This window comes from Oryctolagus cuniculus, chromosome 1, assembly GCF_051225735.1.
Source record: "Oryctolagus cuniculus isolate XC-2025 breed Fujian yellow rabbit chromosome 1, ASM5122573v1, whole genome shotgun sequence".
Taxonomy (NCBI): Eukaryota; Metazoa; Chordata; class Mammalia; order Lagomorpha; family Leporidae; genus Oryctolagus; species Oryctolagus cuniculus.
Window position 1 is genome coordinate 196,043,839 of NC_142867.1, and position 18,615 is coordinate 196,062,453.

General features: G+C 42.7%; 1 protein-coding gene across 3 annotated transcripts in view; it reads right to left on the bottom strand.

The window, feature by feature from the left end:
- Nucleotides 1-18,615, bottom strand: part of RIGI (RNA sensor RIG-I) — a 66,309-nt gene that overhangs the window by 5,151 nt on the left and 42,543 nt on the right. For all 3 annotated transcript variants that reach the window (XM_002708040.6, XM_051844796.3, XM_070053198.2), the window contains 4 exons: nucleotides 16,051-16,141; nucleotides 15,442-15,612; nucleotides 13,840-13,991; nucleotides 291-434 (listed from right to left, as the gene is read on the bottom strand). In XM_002708040.6, the coding sequence (XP_002708086.1) occupies nucleotides 291-434; nucleotides 13,840-13,991; nucleotides 15,442-15,612; nucleotides 16,051-16,141 (558 nt within the window). The remainder of the gene's footprint in view (nucleotides 1-290; nucleotides 435-13,839; nucleotides 13,992-15,441; nucleotides 15,613-16,050; nucleotides 16,142-18,615) is intronic.

Genomic DNA, 18,615 nt, shown 5'->3' on the forward strand with positions numbered 1-18,615 from the left:
AAAAGCCATCCTGTGTCTTTGTGCATAGAGGCATCTCTGTTGCATCTTTAAATGCTCAGTTTTGGCCCTTTTTTGTGCAAGGAAGCACACCAGGCACCTAGAGTCAGCCATCTTGCTCACATTGCTCGAAAGCAACCAAATACTATTTCTGAAGGTTGAGTTTTTTTACTCTTGTTACTTAAATACATGGGTGACAGCATAACAGAAGTAGTGATAGTAATATAAATATGTCACTAACAGTTTGAACTAGTGCTCAAACATGACCAGGTTCTTTGCAAGAAGATGCTTACCTTTACCATTCTTATCTCAGATGTGTAACATGCCAAGGCTTTGCACTTTGCACACAGCAGTTTCTTATTTTGCTTATCAAGTTTAGGTTTGAAGTTTTGTTGATTATCTCTGATGATTTTTTCACCAGTCTGTATACAGAGAAGCTACATGCAAAAGAACAAAAACCTCATAAATTTGAGTATTATTAGCATACATGTGTAGATATATGCGTACACATGGTCATTCATATACAACTTAGATGGACATACAATACCAGACTGTTTTATTTCTAAAAATCCCATAGATTATTTTATTGGTAGTTAATGATATTTAACTGTTGTCTCCAAGTAGTCTTTCAATTTCTTTATCAAAGATACTTTAAAAGCATTGACAATATCCATAAGATAATCATGCTGTCTACTGTACTGGTTATCAAGCTTGTAAAATCTTTTACAAGTAGATATATGCATTGACTGCTGTGGCCATAGTTATGCCCCACTTCAGACAAACTGCGTGAGTGAAACAATAGCAGAAAGAGCCCCTACCATCTAGAAATTCTGTCCTCCCCTTCCACCACTAAGAACACGGACGTCAAACAGATGTACAGGGTGACTTTTTTTTTTTTTTTTTCAAAAATTATTTATTTTACTGGAGAGGCAGAGAGAGAGGGAGAGGTCTTCCATCCAATGGTTCATTCCCCAATTGGCCACAATGGCTACAGCTGTGCTGATCCGAAGCCAGGAGCTTCTTCTGAGTCTCCCATGTGGGTGCAGGTGCCCAAGGACGTGGGCCATCTTCTACTGCTTTCCCAGGCTGTAGCAGAGAGCTGGATAAGAAGTGGAGCAGCCGCGTCTCAAACTGGTGCCCATATGGGATGCCAGCGCTTCAGGCCCCAGTGACTGTATTCTAATTCAAAACCTATGCCTTGGCTACAACTGCGGGCACTGTGGCTCACTAGGCTAATCCTCTGCCTGTGGCGCCAGCATCCCATATGGGCACCAGTTCTGTCCCAGTTGCTCCTCTTCCAGCCCAGCTCTCTGCTGTGGCTCGGGAGGGCAGTGGAGGATGGCCCAAGTACTTGGGCCCCGCACCCACATGGGAGACCAGAAGGAAGCTCCTGGCTTCAGATCAGCGCAGTGCCGGCCGTGGCAGCCATTTGGGGGTGAACAACAGAAGGAAGACCTTTCTCTGACTCTGACTCTGCCTATTAAAAAAAAAAAAAAAATTTATGCCTTGGCTACAACTAGGAATCCTTTGCATTACATGTAAAACAAACCTAAGATTCTGAAGTGGGAAGAGAGGAATGCCGGTCAGCTAGGAATCATGTGGTTAGGGCCCTGGCTTTTCTCTTCACCTGCTAGACCCCAGCCTGCAGCTGAAGAAATCAGCAACCTCAATTGCCTATGGCTGCAGACAAAGTTTCAGGGAAAGCCTCCTCTCCCCTGGCCTAGGACCTAAACATAGTAGCCACGCAGGAGGGAGGAGTTTTAGAAGACAATGGCTCACAGCAGCTAAACACTACAGGGGAAAGCAAAGGAAAAAAACTATGGCCCATGCCCCACCCATGTCAGCCAAAGTATGTGGAAACTGGGATAAGACTCAGTGTCTCATAATATGAAAAGCTCTCAATTTTTATTTAAAAAATCATTTTAAATATCAGGAATCAGATCTCAACTTAAATGAAGGTGGGGCAGAGAGAATCATTGGATGCCAAAATTGAGATGAGCAAAGATGTTCAAGATACAGGACAAAAGCTTTCAAGCTTTAGAACCACTTTTTTTCAAGACAGAATATCATTGACAGCAGGACAGAGGAAGTTGTTGGCTGAGTAGATGCTCTAGCAATGGTCTCCCCACAGAGACACCAATATGAACAGCTTTAACATGCCAAGTCACCTGCACAAGACATAGAAAACCAAATGAGAAACCTTAATATCTGGTTTTGGTATAAAAAATACATGAAATCAGGAAGGAAAGAGTTGCCTGTGGCATCACTCCCCCCAAGTAGCACAGCCTCCCACTTCAGGGAGTTAGAATCAAGATACTAGACCTGAAAGCCAGTACCAGGCCAGCCACTCTAAAAACTAGTGCTGGACAGAGCCCCTGCCCCCAGACCAGTTTGACAGATTCTGGAACTGCCCCCTAGCAAATGGAGCATGGTGCCCCCAGCTGATTGGATGTATATTCCAGTCGCCTCACCTGGCTCACCTCAGCAGCCTTGGGCTTTAAGTCTTCCTCATCAGCAGAGAGTATTTGTGTAGCGTAGGCTTTGGTCTCATACGTGTGCTGTGCTGGTCTTGGCAGCATTGTTGCGTTAGTGGCTAGGACTAGGAGTCGTCCTATCCCGGCCCCACCGGTAAGGACAAACTACTCACTTTTTAGACACTTCTCCGGTTCATTCTGAACACCACAACTGCAGATTTGGGACGAATCTGAGCTAGGGGCACCTCTGAGACTGAAACACTGGCACACTGGCAGGACATCAATAGTGAACTTGTAGGAAACCTTAATGTAGGACACCATCTAGTGCTGAAATGGTGTCCACAGGCCTCAGGGGAAAAGTGCTTAGGATTTCTTGAAGGACAGTAACAAAGCAAGCCAGATTATAAACACTGGAAAAAATAGCTACTCTCAGTCTGCAGATAACAGTGTACACCAAGAAGCACCAAGAATTTTAAAGGAACAATGATATCGCTTAATAAACAGAATAGGTGCCAAAAAACAACCACATAGGAAAGGAAACTTTCAAATGCTCAGATGAAGAATTTAAAATAGTTATGGCTGGCACTGTGGCATAGTGCGTAAAGCCACTGCCCATGATGCCAGCATCCAATATGGGTGCCAGTTCATGTTCCGGCTGCTCCACTGCTGATCCAGCTCACTGCTAATGGCTTGGGAAAAGCAATGCAAGAAGTCCAGTGTCTGGATCCCTGACTAAGAAGTTCCTGGCTTCAACCTGGTCCAGCAATGGCCATAGTGGACATTTGAGGAGTGAACCAGCAGATGGAAGGGCTCTCTCGGTGTCTCCCTCTGTAACTGACTTCCAAATAAATACAAATAATTTAAAAAAAAAAGTTGTTTAAGGAAATTCAATGAATGTTAAAGGAACACAGAAGAATGATTTTTTTAAGACTTATTTACTTCAAAGAGTTACAGAGAGGGAGTAAGAGAGGCGGGGGTGGGGGTGGGGTCTTCCATCCGCTGGTTCTCTCCCCAGTTGGCCACAACGGCCGGAGCTGGGCCAATCCAAAGCCAGGAGGAGGAGCCTCCTCCAGGTCTCCCAAGTGGGTGCAGGGGCCTAAAGACTTGGGTCATCTTCTACTGCTTTCCCAGGCCATAGCAGAGAGTTGGATTGGATATGGATCAGCCAGGACTCAAACTGGCACCCATACGGGATGCTGGCACTGCAGGTGGCGGCTTTACCCGCTATGCCACTGTGCTGGCCCCAGAATGATTTAATACTCAACAGCAAAATTCCTCAACCAATATTAAACACACAATACAATGCATCAACAACAGAGCAAATCGAGCAGTAGAAAGAGTAATCTTAAAGATAGGCTATTTTAAATACACAGGAGGAAGAAAAAAAGAAATGAAAGAAGTTTACAGGAACTTTGGGAGAAAAACATAGCCAAGTTAGTGGGGTTCAAGAGGAACTTGAGAATGCCAAAAGGGTAGAAAGCATATTCTAAGAAATAGTAACAAAAGATTTCCCAAACCTAGAGAAACATAAAACTACCAGATACAAGATGATCAGAGGTCACCAGTCCGATTCACTTCAACCATGTCTGCTCCAAAAGAAAAGAATGATCCAATACATGAGAGTGTTCCAATTCACCGCTCAGCAGCGATCTTACAAGCCAGGAGGGAGTGAGACGAGACTCTGACAGAACAGAAGTACTGCTGGCCAACAATGCTGTACTCAGTAAAGCTGTCCTTTAGATAGGAGGGAGAAAGGCATCCCTAGACAAATAAAAGCTGAGAAAATTTGTCTCCACCAGGCCTGTCTTACAAGAAATGCTAAAAAGGAGTTTTTAAAACTGAAAGATCCAAAATGATTAAGAAAATATCCAAAGGTAGAATACTGACTGGTAAAAATACTTTTAAGAAAACTGAGAATGTTCTAATATTATAAATGAGGTAATTATTCAAATCTATAGTATGAAGACAAAATAATAACCACATTAATATGTTGAGGAAGGCAATATAGAAAGAGGTAAAACTGGACATCAAAAATTCAAAATGTGGGGGCCAGCACTGTGGTGCAGTGGGTTAAGCTGCCTTCAGCACTGACACCCTGTGTGGGTGCCAGTTCACATCCCAGCTGCTCCACTTCTGATCCAGCTCCCTGCTAGTGTGCCTGGAGAGGCAGCAGAGGAAGGCCCAAGTGCTTGGGCCCCTATCAACCACATAAGAGACCCGGAGTAAGCTTCTGGCTCCTGGTGTCAGGCCCAGCTCTGGAAGTTGTGGCCATTCGGGGAGTGAACCAGCGGATGGAGGATCTCCATCCCTCCCTCTCTAACTCTGCCTTTTCAATAAAATAAATAAATCTTAAAAAAAAAAAAAAGTAAACACATGACACCACCAAATACACTTAACAGAGCAGGTAGAATCATCCACTCAATGAAAGGACAGGTTCTTATATGTCAATACTAACCTTGAATGTAAAATGGATTAAAATCATTAACTAAAAGACTTAAGTTGGCTGAGATAAAAACAAACCATGCCACCACTATATGCTGCACACAGAAACTCACTTCACAAAGATACATACAGACTGAACATAAAGGGTTGGAAAAAGATAAGCAGGCATAGCTATCCTGATCAGATTAAAAACTTTAAATCAAATCCCTTCAAAAGAGGTAAAGAAGGACATATTTTGTTAAAAGGTTCAATTCAGCAAAAAGACATAACAATCTTAAATTTATATGCAGAATACATATATACAGAAAATACTATTAGACCAAAAGGGAGAGACAGACTCCAATAAAATAATAGGACATGGCTTGAACACCCCACTCTCATCAATGGACACATAATCCAGACAAAAAAATCAATAAAGATACATGGGAGTTGACACACTGTTGAGCAAATGGACCTAACATTTACAGGACATTCCACCTAACAGCTGCAGAATATACATTGTTCTCATCAGCACATGTAGCATTTTCTAGGAGAGACCATATATTAGGCCACAAATCAAGTCTCAGCAAATTTAGAAAGACAAATCGTTCCATGAGGCTTCTCAGATCATAAAGGAGTAAAATGAGAAGTTAACAACAAGAAGAAAAGAACACTCATAAATATTTGGAAATTAAACACGCTACTACATGATCAATGGGTCACTTAAGAAATTAAAAAGAAAATAAACTTTCTTGAAATAAATGAAAATGAAAACAAGCTATCAAACCTGTGTGATACAGCAAATGCAGTAAAATAAGAGGGAAGTTTATAACATTAAGTACTTACATAAGAAAATATGTCTCAAGATCTAATGATGCATCATGAAGACTTAGAAAAATAAGAACCCCAAATCTGCAGAAGGTGAAACATGGTGAGGATCAGAGCAGAAATAAAATTGAAATTAAGAAAAGTTTTTTTTAAGATAAGCAAAATAGATAAACCTTCAGCCAGACTAAGAAATAGAGAAAAAACTCAGAGAAATGAAAAAGACATTACAAGGGACACTACTGAAATACAAAGGAACAGAAACTACTATGAAGAACTATATGCTAATAAACGGGAAAACCTCAAAGAAATGGATAAGTTTCTGGATTCATGTAACCAAGTTTAAATCAAGAAGATACAGACAACCTAAATAGACACATAACAAGCAGTGAGACTGAAGAAGTTATCAAGTCTTCCATCGGGACTGGCACTGTGGTGTAGTGGGCCAAAACCTCTGCCTTTGGCCCCAGCATCCTGTGTCAGTGCTGGTTTGGGTCCCAACTGCTCCTCTTCCAACCCAGCTCTCAGCTGTGGCCTGAGAAAGCAGTAGAAGGTGGCCCAAGTATTTGGGCCCTTGCACCTGGGTGGGGTACCCAGAGGAAGCTCCTGGCTTCAGATCAGCCCAGCTCTGGCCAGTGAGGCCATCTGGGGAGTGAGCCAGCAGATGAGACACCTTTCTCTGTCCCTCCCTCCCTCCCTCCCTCTGTAGCTCTCTCTCTCAAACAGATAAAATATTAGAAAAAAAAATCTTCTATCAAGGAAAGTCCAGGACTTGATGGCTTTACTACAGAATTCTATAAAACATTCAAAGAGGAAGTAACTCCAATACTCTTCAAAGTATTCCAAAATATTGAACAGGATGGAACTCTGCCAAACTCTTTTTATGAGGCCAGCATCACTTCTATACCAAAACAAAAAACACAACATGAAAATACAGACCTATATCTTTAACAAACAGATGCTAAGATTCTCAACAAAATATAGCAAATCAAATCCAAAACCACATTAGAAAGATCATACATCACAATCAAGTGGGATTTGCAAAAGTCATTCAACATATGGAAATCAATAAATGTCATAAATAACATCAGTAGAATAAAGAACAAAAACCATATGGTCTTCTCAATTGATGCAGAGAAAGCATTTGATAAGATTCAACACCCTTTCATGATAAAAACCCTCCACTTAATTAGGTATAGAAGGAAGATTTCTCAAAATTATAAAGGCTATATATGACAAACCAATAGCCACTACCATACTGAATGGGGAAAAGCTGAAAGCATTTCCCCTCAGATCTGGAACAAGACAGGATGTCCACTTTCACCACTCTTATTCAATATAGTACTGGAAGTTTTAGTGAGAGCAATTAGGTAGGAGAAAGGGAAACAAAATCAGTAAAGAGGAAGTCAAAACACCCATGTTTGAAGGTGACATGATGTTGTATATGGAAACCCTAATCATTCCACCAAAAAGCTATTAGAATTAGCAAACAAACTCAGTGAAGTTGCAGGTTACAAAATAAACATACAAAAAAAAAAAAAAACCAAGATGGGGCTGGCACTGTGGCATAGTAAATAAAGCCTACAGTGCTGGCATCCCATATGGGTGTCGGTTCAAGTCCTGGCTGCTCCACTTCCAGTCCAGCTCTCTGCTATGGCCTGGGAAAGCAGAAGATGGCCCAAGTCCTTGGGCCCCTGCACTCACATGGAAGACCTGGAAGAAGCTCCTGGCATGGGATTGGCTCAGCTCCAGCCATTGCAGCTATTTGGGGAGTGAACCAATGATGGAAGACCTCTTTCTCTGAATCTGCCTCTCTATAACTCTGCCTTTCAAATAAATATTAAAAAACAAAAAAATAGCTCTTTGCATACCAATAACGAACTCACAGAAAGAGCAAGAAAGAAAGCCAGTTCACATTAGACACACACACACACACACACAAATCAGTTAGGAATAAATTTAACCAAAGAAGTGAAAGATCTCTACAATGTAAATTATTAAACACTGATGAAAGAAATCATCAGGGACACAGAAAAGTGGAGATATTTCTTGCTCGTGGGTCAAAAGAATCAGTATCATTTATACTACCTAAAGCAATCTATAGATTCAATGCAATCCCTGTCAAAATACCAGTGACATTCTTTACATCATTAGAAAAACCAATCCTAAAATTCATATGGAATCACAAAAGACCTAGACTATCCAAAGCGATCCTGAACAAGAAAAATCAAGCTGGAAGCATCACAAAACCTGACTTCAAAGCACACTACAAAGTTAGTTATTAAAACAGCACGGTACTGGCATAAAAACAGATACACAGATCAATGGAACAAAATAGAGAGCCCTGAAATTAATCCACATGCATACAGCCAATTGATTTTTGACAAAAGTGCTCAGACCATATAGTGGAGTAAAGGATAATCTCTTCAACCAATGGTGCATAAAATGAATAAAAATGGTACATAAAAGAATGAAATTAGACCCATACCTCTCACCATATACAAAATCAACTCAAGGTGGATCAAAAACCGAAATTTAAGACCTGAGACTATAAAGTTGCTGGAAGAAAACATGGGGAAACACTTCAAGATATTGCTGTAGGGGATGACTTCTTGGACAAGACTCAAAGCACAGGCAATAAAAGCAAAAATAATCGAGACTATATCAAACTCAGAAGCTTTTACAGAAAAGGAAATCATCAACAGATTAAAGAAATCCAACAGAATGAAAAAAAATATTTGCAAAGCACCTCTGTGACAAAGAATTGAGATCGCAAAAATATCAGCGGCAACATAAAACCAACCAATCCTACTGAGAAATAGGCAAAGGACTTCAATAGGTAGTTCTCAAAAGAAATACAAATGGCTAATAAATATACAAAAAAAAAATGCTCAACATCACCAGCCATCAGGGAATTGTAAATCAAAACCACAATGAGATATCACCTCACTTGTCACAGCTGAAATCCAAAGCACAGGGAGTTACAATTGCTGGCGAGGATGTGGGGAAAGGTAAACACTTACTCACTGTTGGTAAGAATATAAATTAGTGCAGCCACTGTGGAAAACAGTGTGTGGATTTCTTTATAAAGCTAGAAACAGACTTGCCATAGGATCCCACAATCCCACTACTGGACATATACCCAAAAGACTTGAACAATTTATCAAACAGATACTTGTGCCAGCACCGTTCACAATAGCAAAATCTGGAACCAACCAAGTTGTCTATCATCAGATGAATGGATAAAGAAACTGTAGTATATATACACAATGGAATATTATTCAGCTATAAAAAAGAAATTCTACCATTTGCAGCCTAATGGATGCAACTGGAGGACATGATATTGAGTGGAATAAGCCAGACCCAGAAAGACAAATACCGTATGTTCTCTCTTACAGGTGGGAGTTAAAATTTAAAAAACAAAAAAGAGAAAGAAATGTGTGTCTATCAGTTTTGCTGCAAAGATAGTTTTATACCTTTGTCAAACCAATGGTTAAGAATGTTACACTATTATAGTTTTAATGGTCTGTGACTAAAGTTGACTGTGTATGGGTGAAATGGTCATTTTTCCATTCAATTATTATTTATAGCCAATGTCTATGTTCCTACTAAACTAGGGTCTTTTGCTTTTTACTTGTTAAATACTTCTTATTTGGTGAAGTATGAAGCCTTTTTACTGCAGTGTAAATTTAAAATATGTTATCTCACGTGGCCAGAGCTGCAGTGTAGCAGGTAAAGCTGCCGTCTGCAATGCTGGCATCCCATATGGACTCTGGTTTGAGTCCAGGCTGCTCCACTTCCAATCCAGCTCTCTACTGTGGCCTGGGAAAGCAGTAGAAGATGGCCCAAGTCCTTGGGCCCCTACTCCTGTGTGGGAGACCTGGAGGAAGCTCCTGGCTTCGGATCGGCGCAGCTCCAGCCATTGTGGTCAATTGGGGAGTGAACCATCAGAAGGAAGACCTCTCTTTCTGACTCTCCTCTCTCTGTGTAACTCTGACTTTCAAATAAATAAATCTTTAAAAAAATTGTTATCTCAAAAAACTAAAGAAAAAGAGAAAGGAGGAGGATAGAGGAAGGGAGAGAGGGAGGGAGAAACAGATTATGTTCTTAGAACTGTATCTATGCGGCCGGCACTGTGCCACAGTGGGTTAACGCCCTGGTCTGAAGTGCCGGCATCCCATATGGGTGCCGGTTCAAGACCCAGCTGCTCCACTTCCTATCCAGCTCTCTGCTATGGCCTGGGAAAGCAGTAGAAGATGGCCCAAGTCCTTGGGTCCTTGCACCTGTGTGGAAGACCTGGAAGAAGCTCCTGGCTTCAGATGTGAACCATCGGATGGAAGACCTCTTTCTCTCTCTCTGCCTCTCCTCTGTATAACTCCGACTTGCAAATAAGTAAATAAATCTTTTTTTTTTTTAAAAAAAACTATCTACAAGTCACATTGAATCTGTTATGAACTAATTAAAAATAAAATAAAACAATCATTTATTTCAAGAACATGGTGTTCCTTTTGCTTTAACTTCTAATTTAAAATTCAACACAGAAGTTAAGTTCTCAGTAAAATTCTTGTAGCTGTCCTGATTTATGCCTCCGACTTGTCTGCTGAGGCTCAGATGTGGTGGTTACACAGATGGACTCTTCCAGCTCCAAGCCTCACTGAGTCGTGATCTACTCGGAGGCTTTCTCTGCAGTTTCCCTCCTGTGAATGACGTAGGCACCCTAGCGCATAGATTTTTGGAGGGTGTGTTGCGACAAGCAGAGCCTCTGCGGGGCCTGGTGGAGAGTCAGCGCTTGGCATGCGTGACTGCAGTTATTGTTACTGTGAATGCAACTCTCCCGCCTCCTTCTGTCTCCTGACTGCTCACTATCATTCACAGAAAATACTGATCACTCAAGCACTTCATATAGGCAAGTAAAATTTGATTTATGTAAAAAATTCGGTGTAGAATTTTATTAGAAAGACAATCAAAATATGACTTTCCCTATGTTTATTCCCCCACCCTATGCCACCTGAAATTATCTTGCTTTTGTAAAAATAAAGAGCTGACATCTGTTTCAATTCAGTATTTCCTGTTGGAAAACTATTACATTATTTGCACTTATCCCATTATTTCCTTTGCATAAAATTCTAGAACTGAAATGCCTGGGTTACACATTATACATTTTCCTATGAGCAATTTTCTTTTCTTTTCTCTGGTTCTAATTAATATTCAAGGCAGGTTGGGGGGAAGGAAATGTACTAAGAAAGAAGGCAAAAATATAGCTTGCCCCACTGGCAGTCAAAATTTTTAAATTTCATTTCTATTGAATACTGTTTAATTAGCAATCAAATACTAGTAATCTCAAGTATTTTAAATGGTACAATAGACAATAGATATCAATCCTAAGTTCAAGCTATTACTGTTATGCTGAAGACTAGTTACTAAATCAGTACTGGGTAAAGAGGTCCGCTTCCGCATGTGACCTCCACGTGACTTTGCAACCTGTGGTTGAAAACAAAGCCTCACTCCGGCACTGAGGCAGAGAAAAGCTAAACCTCAGGACCCCATCCTGACCTGCGCATCCTGGGGGAAGCTCTTTGTTCAACATGAACTTTGCTTTATTCCTGTCTGTTCTGGGCTGCACGAGGAAGGAAAAGTGGGCTTCCTCATTATGGTGCAGATTCACACTTCACAACCAGATGGTCAAAAATACCCTGAAATACCACCAGGTCCTGAGGCTTCCATCGCAGAAATCGGTTCCTGGATCCCTCTGGACCATCTCCAGACACGATGGCTGCAGACTGACCAGAGAACCCCACAGGGACCCCTTGCTACAGTGACAGCAGGCGATCCACACACTGCCATGGGTAACGCAGCTGGGACAGAGCACCCCGTCTCCCATCGGATCGCCCTCACAAGCACCGCATGAATGAGTGAGAAGCACTCATTCCTTCTCTGTGGTTTCTTCCTTCCTGTAAAGCCGACACGCAGAGACCCAACCCCCAGGCCCTCTCCAAATGCAAAGGGTTCTCACCCCAAGGGCCACGTAGATTCTCCCTACCACATCTTTAGAAGGAAAAAACTCCCTGTTCAACAGAGCAGCTGGGCTGCAGTCTGGTGGAAGAGGGATGGGGACGAGACTCCAGGCTGTCACAGAGCTACCAGCACCACCTGTCGCTCCCCGTCTTCGTGGAGGAACGACACAGGACCCTGCGCTGTTCTTTTGTCTGCTCGGCCCTCCCCGGGTTTGCTGCTGGTTCTTCCCGGGTTGGCTGCCGTCCCTTCCACCTCCGTGGAAGGGCGGTTCCCCCTGGCCACTTTCCCCACTTCCGCAGGGGAGCGGCACACCGCCGGCCGGCTCTCTCGGGGGCTGCACAGGTGTTCCTTCAGATAGATGTTCCCCTTAGATGTTCCTGGTGCATGCCGTCTCTCTCCTACTTTATAGTCCTCTTCCGCCAATCCCAACTCGGCTGCCCACACGCCAAGTACGCTGCTCTCCTCCAATCAGCAGCAGGTCCTACAGTTTATTGGTGGAACTGGAGGCAGCTGTGTAGAAGCTGTTTCTCCCTTCTCAGCGCCATATTGTGGGAGAGCAGATGCATAGAATAAGTCTTAATTCCAGTAACTTAATCTAGTCCGAGTTGCTCCCAGTTGCTCCCCACAACCACTGACTCCCAGCTACACTGTTCGGGACAACGCCTCGTTGTTGATCGTCTCTGCCTGTGTTCAATGTGTGAGTGTTAGGGGAACCCCATCTGCTAGGAAGTACCCAATTCAACAGCTAGATAACCCGGCTTTCTTCTCCCTACTGCTTATCCTGTGCTGGCTACACAGGAATGTCTGCCTCTGGTCCAGCCTCCGTCCTCCTCAGCAGACTTTTACTGGACTGCTTCTGTCCCATGTGAGTCTAAGGAAGTTGCTGTTCAGTGGAGGATGTAGAAATTACACCACGGTGTCTCAATCTCAGTATGCTGTTCAAGTCTTTCTTGTCAACACTCTTAGAGTCCACGAAGTGGGGAAGAAGTGGCTCAAGGAAAATAGAACTCGATCCTCAGTAAATTTAGAGAGGAACTGAAGAACTTCCCTGCAATTCTCACTGGCAATGTGCTTTTAGATAGCTTAGTCTCTAAACTTGAGTAAGAAGTCTTTTCCTGAGTCAACACTGACATAAAGTTGCAACTTTGCCCTCAGTAAGTGTGTGTTTTAGAGCACTGCTTCTCAATACGTTTTCTACCACAGAGATCATGCCTTTTGAAAGTTATGGCTACCATAAAGTTGGTCTACTGAGCTGCAGTTTTCTTTGTGAAGTTAAACTAGGCCTCAAGCTCACATTTTTAGCACTTACTTTATACCAGCTACTATGCGAAGCAAGCCTTCCTTCTCACTGAATTCTCTATCTGCCCTGTAAGTTAAATACCATTATTTTCCCATCTTCATCAACGAGGAGGTTGACAATTTAAAAGACAATGATTGCCAAGGTCACACTTGGAAATGGAGGAGCTTGCCTTTGAATCACTGATCCCTGGTGGGAAAAGTTCTCCCCCAGAACTGGCAGTACTCAATGCTACCAAAGATTGCGAGATCAAATGGTATGCAAAGGATCTGAACAAAATTCTGCGTTCTCCAGTTCAATGTCATGACTCTGTGCATAACAAGGGAACTACAGCAAAACAAAGGCCACTACCAAGAGGCTGATGAGAACGAGTGTGCCTCTCCAAGGCATACATTATTGTCCACAGCTACAAACAGGCATCTCAACACCTGCACAGCAGCGTTTTTCTAAGGACTCTAGATGTGAGACAGAGATCTGCAGAGGAGACTAAGCTTCCTGCAGCGTTACAGTGCAGTTCCTTAACATGAAATGTCAACTAAGGAGCCGTTCTGGCTCAGTTTGCCTTATAGAACTAAAAACATACTTTGAGGAATCAGCCCTAGGGAAATTTACCTCATTTACTGTAATCTCATGGACAGTTTAAAACAGAATGAATCTGATGTCCACTACAGGTTGAAACTTAGCATAAACTTACTGTTCTAATAACGCCACTGCAAGCAATATGATAAAAGGTACCAACCATGCTCACACACCCCATGTTTGTTATTCATGGTAAGATGCTGAGAGAATAACACAGATGAAGAGACTTACCTTTTTTTTAAATTTTGCTTCATCGCATGTCTGAAGTCTTAAAATGGATTCATTCATCATTTTCTCCTTGTACATGTTTATATTTTCTTTTTCAATTACATCGGCATTGCTAGTCAAAAGCAGGCACTTGCTCCCTTTTGCTCTTCCTCTGCCTATTAGGAAATAAATTTCTTATTTGGTGTTTTTGCTTTAAAACTCTGGTATAATCTGAAGATACGTAAACCAAGGGATAGAGGTATTTCTAAAATTTAACTTTACTTCACTGAATCCAACTTTGTAGGAAGGAAGCTGAGCTGTTCAACAGTGGCATGAGCCCAACATATAAAACATGAGGGAAAACGAGAGTCCACAGTAGGCTGCTCAGGGCCTGCAGTGACATGGTGTGACTGGACAGTCATATTGCCAAAAACTCCAATTAAAGAAAAGCAACACAAAATCTCAGCATTACATTGTGGAGGCTCTAAGATAAATAAGTATATCCTCCCTCAAGAGCCTTTTAGGCAATGCAGAAATAAGATATATCCACAAGCACCAGAACATACGTGGAAAACTGTTAAGTTCTATTGCAAGGATAACTATAAAGGGCTATGGGACATTCAAAGAGAGACTGCTGCCAGCCGGAGGAATTAGGGTCAGGTGCTATGACGTCAGGAGAAGAAGGAAAGTGAAGCATAGTAGCACTCAAGCAACTCCTTTAACACTCAGTGAATGATGAGGTGAACTGGCTGAAACGGATACTGTACCAAGGGGAAGAATAGGAGATAAGACTGGAAAGCAGGTGAAATTTGCAAAATTCAACACTGGGCCAGCATTGTGGTGCAGTGGGTTAAGCTGCCACTGTGACTCCAGAATTCCATATGGGCACCAGTTGGAGCCCGACTGCTTCATTCCCACCCTTCTCCCTGCTAATGTGCCCGGAAAGCAGCGCCAGGCAGTCCAAGTGCTGGGGCCCCTTCCACCCATGTGAGAGACCTGAATGCAGGTCCAGGTTTCTGGCTTTGACTTGGCCTCATCCCAGCCATTGCATCCATTTGGGGAGTGAAACAGCAGCTGGGAGAGTCTAAGTCAGCCTTTCAAATAAGTAAGTCAACATTAAATGAATTGAGGAGCCACTGGAGTTTCTATACAAGGAAATGAGATGCTCAGAACTGATTTTTGGGGAAAGTCATGTGGCAGCTGTTCTTAGAAAAAAGAAAGGAAAAAAGGAGGAGAAACTTGTTAAGAGACATCTAATCCAGGTGGAACAGAAGAACTCCAAAATACGTCTTCTGGAATACAAGGAGCCCACCAGCACCACAAGCACAACCGGGGACGATCTACACGGTGACCTGCAAAGCCTCAGCCCACACTGGAACTGTCCTTTCGTAAGTATCTCAGTCCACATTGGGCAAATAAGCAGTATCACTGAGAACAAGAACGACTGTCAACACCACCCATTCTGTCCAGGTCAGTCACATGTAGGGCCAAGATTCCAGAGTCCACTGTGCCACTGATCACCTACACAGCCACAGCTCAGTAAAGGAGAAAAGCCAAAAGACCAACACAGTTGCAAATCAGAGGAGAAGTCTACAGATGGAGGAATGGCATCGAAGCTGCTCTCACCTCTGGTCTGGATCATTTTGATGACATTGCCCACGTACTCATACAGGATGACCAGATTGCACTGAGCAATGTCAATGCCTTCATCAGCAACTGAGGTGGCAATCAAAATATTGTGGTCTCCATTGCTTCTGAATGCATCCAGTACACATTTCTGTGCTGGAAGGGTCATTCCTGTATCAGAGGAAGAGGGAGTTAAACAACTCACCAAAGATGGAACTTTCCCCTGGTACAAAAGTAGCTTGCAATTACATAATGCTTGTTACATGTCAAATACTGTTATTAGTGCTTTATCTTCACAATGTCACAACAACCCTGGGCTACAGGGTCTATTCCTATGCCTACTTTAGAAAAGGCATGTAGGGTGACCTCTAACAGCTTAGATTCTGCCACCAGAGTGCCCAAGTTGAAATCTTGTCCTTACTAGTTGTGTGACTTTAGCAAGGTTATCCCAAAAAAAGTATTGGCCCTTTATGTTGAATCTCCCACTGGTATTGCTTTTCTGGTTGAACTCTGACTGATACAAGCCTTAAAAAGATATTATGGTATTTTAATATTATATACATCCATATATGCATGACATTTTAAATTTAATTCTCTCTATATAAATACCTGTAGTCTGACTAGTTTTGCCACGTCCAGTCAATATGCCAGGCTTTAGAAAGCTGAGTTTAGAATTTTCCTCAATCCACTTCTTTATAGCCTAAAAAGAAAAAGCAATCATCACTTGGACTCCATTTGTCAACCCTCTATTAATTATTGGAACATATGCAAAAAGAAAAACTGTTCAGTTTTCAGACTGAAAAACATGAGGGAAAAAAGTTCTTGGAATTAAACTCCATGCAATAATTCACTGTAATGGAATAGATCTTTGTGACCTAATATGATTTAATCTCCAAGTTGCGTGTGTGTTTTTTTTTGTTTGTTTGTTTTTGTTTGTTTGTTTGTTTTGGTTTTTTTTGGACAGGCAGAGTGGAAAGTGAGGGAGAGAGACAGAGAGAAAGGTCTTCCTTTTGCCATTGGGTCACCCTCCAATGGCCACTATGGCCGGCGCACCACACTGATCCAAAGGCAGGAGCCAGGTGCTTCCTCCTGGTCTCCCATGTGGGTGCAGGGCCCAAGCACCTGGGCCATCCTCCACTGCACTCCCAGGCCACAGCAGAGAGCTGGCCTGGAAGACGGGCAGCCGGGACAGAATCCAGCGCCCCAACCAGCACTAGAACCCGGTGTGCTGGCGCTGCAAGGCGGAGGATTAGACTAGTGAGCCGCGGCATTGGCCCTCCAAGTTGTGTTTTTTAAGTTAAAAAAAAAAATACAAAGTCAAGGACATTGATTGTGTAGAAATATGAGTTCAGTAAGATTATAGGACACAAGATCAATATACATAAATTATATTTCTATACACTAGCAGTGAGCAATTGGAATTTGAAATTTTTAGTACCTTTTTTAAAGATTTATTTATTTTAAAGGCAGAGACACAGAGGCAGAGAGAGAGAGAGAGAGAGAGGGGTCTTCCATCCACTGGTTTACTCCCCAGATGTCCTCAACGCCTAGAGCTGCACCAGTCGGAAGCCAGGAGCTTCTTCCAGGTCTCCCACATGGGTGCAGGGGCCCAAGGACTTGGGCCATCTTCTTCTGCTTTCCCAGGCCATAGCATAGAGCTGGATTGGAAATGGAACAGCCAGGACCCGAACCAGTGCCCATATGGGATGCCAGCACTGCAGGCTGCAGCTTTACCCACTATGCCACAGGACCAGCCCCTAGTACCATTTTTACCACCACCAAAATATTAATACTTAGGGGCTAGCATTGTAATGCAGCAAGTTTAGCCACTGCCTTTGATGGCAACATCCAATATCAGAGCACTGGTTTGAGTCCCAGCTCTGCTTCCAATCCAGCTCACAGCTGCTGCAAGTGCTTGGGCCCCACTACTCATTTAGGAGACCGGGACAGAGCTCCTGGCCCAGCTCCAGCCATTGCAGCCATCAGGCCAGTGAACCAACAGATAGAAAATCACTCACTCTCTCTCTCTCTCTCTCTCTCTCCTCTTCCATCTCTAACTACCTTTCAGGTAGATAAATCTTTAAAAAAAAAAATTAATTAATTAATTAACAGTGAGGCTGGCACTGTGGCATAGTGAGTAAAGCTGCTGCCTCCATTGCCGGTATCCCATATGGGCACTGGTTCGAGTCCCAGCTGCTCCACTTCCAATCCAACTCTTTGTTATGGTCTGGGAAAGCAGTAGAAGATGGCCCAGGTGTCTGGGCCCCTGCACCCACATGGGAGATCCAGAGGAAGCTCCTGGCTTTGGATCAGCGCAGCTCCGGCCGTTGCGACCTTTTGGTAGTGAACCAGCGGATAGAAGACTCTCTCTCTCTCTCTCTCTCTGCCTCTCTGCCTCTCTGTAACTCTGCTTTTCAAATAAAGAAATCTTTAAAAAAAAAGTTTATGGAAATTGAATTTAAAAGTAAATGTATTAAAAAAAAATCTAGATAAAATGTGTGCAGAATCCCTGTGCCAAAAATGAGCAAAAAACTGATAAAAAGAAACCAAAGATGTGACAGGTAGCCTCTAAGGAAGCCCTCAATGATCTCCATCTCCTGATTCAGATCCCTGTGTAATCCCCTCCCTTTGAGTGTGAACTCAACTTACTAACTAGCTTCTAATGAATAAAATACAATAGACATGATGTGATGTTTTTTTCAAGATGAACTTATAACTGTGGCTTTCAAATTCAACACTTTCTCCCTCAATCTCTCTTGGAGCATTGACTCTAGGGAAAGCCAGCTGCCTTATTACAGGCAGCTCTGTGGAGAAGCTCACTTGAGTGAACTTGGGAGCATATCTTCTGAGTCCTGCCGACAGCCCCATGAAGTGAGCTAGAAAGCTGATCTTCCCAAGGCAAGCCTTGAGGTGACTACAGCCATGGGCAACAATTTGATTACAGCCTCAGCAGAGGCCCTGAGTCAGAAACACACAATTGTTTCCAAATTCGTGACCCTTGGATGTTGTAATAAAGGTCTGTTGTTCCCAGACTCTAAATTGTGGGGTAAAGTGTTACTCAGCAGAACATAAATAACACAGAACCCCCACATCAATGAAGACTATACTCCAGTCATGGACTGGAACACTCAGTATTGATGTCATTTCCCCCTAGTTTTGGCTACAGATTAAATA